Below are 4,266 nucleotides of genomic sequence, written 5' to 3' on the forward strand. Positions count from 1 at the left end.
GAGTTGAAGTGGACTGGTATATTTAGTTCTAGAGTTAGTCCCCTTCTTAATAAGACCTTTTCCTAAAGAGCAGGTAGGACAAACTGTAACAGTATCGGGGTTCATTCGAGGAAGAGACAGAGTTTTGGCCAGACAATTGTATGCTTCAATACCAGGATGTCCAAAGCGACTATGCCAGCGAACACTCTCTGAGACAGGTTGAATTGTTGTGGATAGCATAGGGTCACTTCCTGCAACAAACGATAGTTCAGTATCTTTGTCATCATTAATGGAAGTATCAAAGACATATAACCTTTTATAAACGCTTCCGATCTTCTTTAGAGGAGTAGAAGGCGATGATATAAAAACAGAGGAATTACTAAAGGTAAACTTACAACCACTGGCTTCAGTTGCTTGACGGACCGAAATCAGATTAACTGGTAAGTCGGGAACATAGGCCACATGAACTAGTCTAATCCCTTCAATAACAACATCACCATAACCATGTATGGCTACACTTCCTGCAACACCGCTAATGTTGTTAGTGTTACGGGAAGGATTGAAATTTTCAAATAGTTGTAAGTCACAACACAAATGTGAAGTACAACCAGTGTCCAAAAGCCAGGTGGACTTATCTTTCTCAGTGAAAGAGCCTGGAGCTGGGAGGCTTGCATTGAAACAATTGCCTTCAATATCAACAGCCATCCAGATAGTTTCACCGGAATCAGAACTATTTTGATTATAGCTTACCATACCAGCATTCCAGTCATCATTATTCGATGAGCCGGTTTTCTTTGAATAATTGTTCTTACTTAAGAATTTTTGAATCTCAGGACAATTTTCAACATTGTGAGAAGCTTTGCAGACTTTGCAAACAATCTTCTTCTTTTGATTGTAATTATTATTATTATTATTGTTGTTGTTGTTGTTGTAGAATCTCTTCTTCTGAGCAACAAAGGCAGCTACGTTAGCAGAAACATTTGAAGGTTTGGTAGTCTTCAGATCCTCTACCATATCTTCTACTTCATGATAAGAAATAGTAGTTCTCGATCCATAAAAATCATTAAATTTTTGCTTTAATTCTGGAGTAATAGCCATCAACAACAGAGCAGCGATGGCGTCCTGTAGTTTCTCGTGATAAGCACTAACGGCAGATTTAATAGCAGGATCGTCGAAAAAATTATTGATGTCAAGTTCATCACTACAGTTGAACATGGTGTTGACAAATTTTATTGCCCAGTCTCCTCTTTCATCTAAAGGTTTGGAGGAGGCGGAGTTGACTTCAGAAAAAATAGGCATGGTGGACTTAACACATTTCCTACCATACTTCTTTTTTAAGTACTCTAAAAGTAACAATCCTGTTGGACCAGATCTTTTAGTCATCAGGAAGGAGTTTCTAATCTTTTTCTCAATATCTTTAGAAACATTCTTTTTGATAAGAGAAACAAGATTAGTGTCTAAGATTATTTTCATAGACTTGATTTGAATATCAGGTAATCCATATTCAATTCTAACGGATTTAATATCTCCAGTTTCAACATATTCTGACCAAATGTGACTGGCTTCACCAACTACTTGCATAAAGTAATGATACCACATATCATAGTTTTGGACACCAAGTAGTTCAATGGGAATAAGGTCGGTTGCATTGGCAGGGCTCATAACCTGTTTGCGCAGGTTCGAAACCAGGACGGCACCTATTTCTTGAGATTGGAATAGGTGAGTGTTATTGGACTGTTGATCAGGGTGGGACATGGTTGTACTGGAGTGATAGTGGATATATTAACTGAGATCTAAGGTATAAGTACAATTATACGTTAGTTGTTTATTCAAGCTCTTGGTTTTTTATAAATTCTAAATATAGTATACAAAAATATAAAATATGATTTAGTTCATAAAGTGAACATTAGAAAAGAGAAAATATTTTCTAGAAACTTGAAATCTGGTCTGCTTATATACCTTTTGAAAACTAACAGTTACCCTGAATGTGTTCCTGTCAGCAAAGTATATCTTTCAGACATAGGGTTAGATCTGGATAACTTAAGATTGTCATCTACTGATTCCCAGAATCCAACATTAAAAATATTTTTTATTCAATAATCTTAATCAGCATGTCAACTTTACCTTTGTGGTCAAATTTCATTATCTCAACTTAACTACAACTTTTTAAACAACCATTACTTTAACTACCACCACTTTATTATTTACTGTCCATAACCATCCTAATTAACATACACCGTCGCGCACTCAATAACTTTCTTAAAAACCAACACTGACCCGCGAAAATCTGTTCCATATCACGTTTCCTAAAAACCATAACCAACTCTCATCCATGTCGCCCAACCCAGATCAATTCTAAAAAATAATACCAAACCGAGAAAAATACTATCTAATACTACCCTACGCAAGTTTACTGCACGCTGCTCGCAAAACATTTTCATTCTGCTCGCACTGCAAAAAAATATTTTTACATAATGAAGCCATTCTGCTCGCACTTCAAAAAATTGGCCTTAACTATGGGATTCTGCTCGAAATACAGAAAATACATAATAGTGAACCACATGCAGAAAATCAATTTCAAATATGGTAGCGTAACAACATTATATTTATTCAATAATCTTATCACTTCATACGACCTTACCTCTGCAGTTAAGGCCCCATCAATTAGCACTTAAACTAACTCCAATTGTCGAAGCTAATATCTGATATTATTAATCCAATGCTTGTGATTTCATATCTGGTTTTAGATTTTCACCATCTCAACTGGTTCATCTTTTATCATACTGTCACTATTGATTATTCTGTCTAACCATCAGTTTAATGAATTAGACCAACTTTTATTGTTAAAAATATTTTTTATTCAATAATCTTAATCTCCATGTCAACTTTAACTTTGTGGTCAAATTTCATTATACCAACATAACTACAACCATTACTTTTATTACCATCACTTTAACTACCACTATCTTAAACATTATCCTTTTTAACCATCCTTATTATATACACCGTCGCGCACTAAATACCTTTCCTGAAAAACAAGACCGACCCGGAAAAACCTGTTTCCATATCACGTTTCCTAACAAACAACACCGACCCGCGAAAATCTGTTCCATATCACGTTTCCTAAAAAACATAACCAACTCTCATCCATGTCGCCCAACCAAGATCCATCCTAAAAAATAATACCAAACCGAGAAAAATACTACCTAATATTGGGCTACGCACTTTTACTCTATCCAGCCTTAAGAACAAAATAAAATTTCTTCCTATAATAAAGCAATTCTGCCCAAAATATAGAAATCTCGCCTTAACTATGGGATTCTTCTCGCACTATGAAATATATTTTCCCATAGTAAAATATTTCAGATGAAAATGTTTGCGCAGGTTCGAAACCAGGACGGCACCTATTTCTTGAGATTGGAATAGGTGAGTGTTATTGGACTGTTGATCAGAGTGGGACATGGTTGTACTGGAGTGATAGTGGATATATTAACTGAGATCTAAGGTATAAGTACAATTATACGTTAGTTGTTTATTCAAGCTCTTGGTTTTTTATAAATTCTAAATATAGTATACAAAATATAAAATATAATTTAGTTCATAAAGTGAACATTAGAAAAGAGAAAATATTTTCTAGAAACTTGAAATCTGGTCTGCTTATATACCTTTTGAAAACTAACAGTTACCCTGAATGTGTTCCTGTCAGCAAAGTATATCTTTCAGACATAGGGTTAGATCTGGATAACTTAAGATTGTCATCTACTGATTCCCAGAATCCAACAGCCCCCCGGAAGCTTTAGATGCAAGCTTTCCATAATAAATTAATTCTGTATGTTAATTTATTAAGTAGTTAAATTTGAGACTAATTCATCTCTTAAGGTTTCAAATGGGGATTTAGCTAAAATTTTAGTTAGGATATCAGCCTGTTGGTCTTTTGTATTAACATATTCCAAATCAACAATATCCTGTTCCACTGCATGGCTGATTTTGTGAATCCCAGGGCAATTGTTTAATTCTTGGATGCATTACGGGATTCCTACTAAACTTAATGCTGGGTCATGGCAACAAATATTTTGTTTTGTTTAGGGGGAATCCATAACAGTGTAAAATCCCTACCTTTCATTCCTTACACCTTCCAAACACAAAAATTCTGCTCGGGGAAGAAAACAAGGTTGTCTTGATTTTTAAGACCAGGGCCCACCCCCGCTGGGGAGGAAAACCCCCCGTGAAAGGGTTTCCCCAAAACCTGTGAATCTAAAAAAAGGGTTAAGGGTGGCCTCCAATAAA

General features: G+C 35.5%; 1 protein-coding gene across 1 annotated transcript; it reads right to left on the reverse strand.

Moving 5' to 3' along the window:
- Positions 1-1,734, reverse strand: Kpol_143p1 (Tkp5 protein; the record flags this gene model as incomplete). The annotated part of the gene is made up of 1 exon (XM_001642124.1): positions 1-1,734. A coding segment is annotated over one exon (1,734 nt), but the record flags the coding sequence as incomplete, so codon positions are not given.
- Between the last annotated feature and the right edge of the window lie 2,532 nt (positions 1,735-4,266).

This window comes from Vanderwaltozyma polyspora, genomic scaffold (assembly GCF_000150035.1).
Source record: "Vanderwaltozyma polyspora DSM 70294 KpolScaffold143 genomic scaffold, whole genome shotgun sequence".
NCBI classification, from domain to species: domain Eukaryota; kingdom Fungi; phylum Ascomycota; class Saccharomycetes; order Saccharomycetales; family Saccharomycetaceae; genus Vanderwaltozyma; species Vanderwaltozyma polyspora.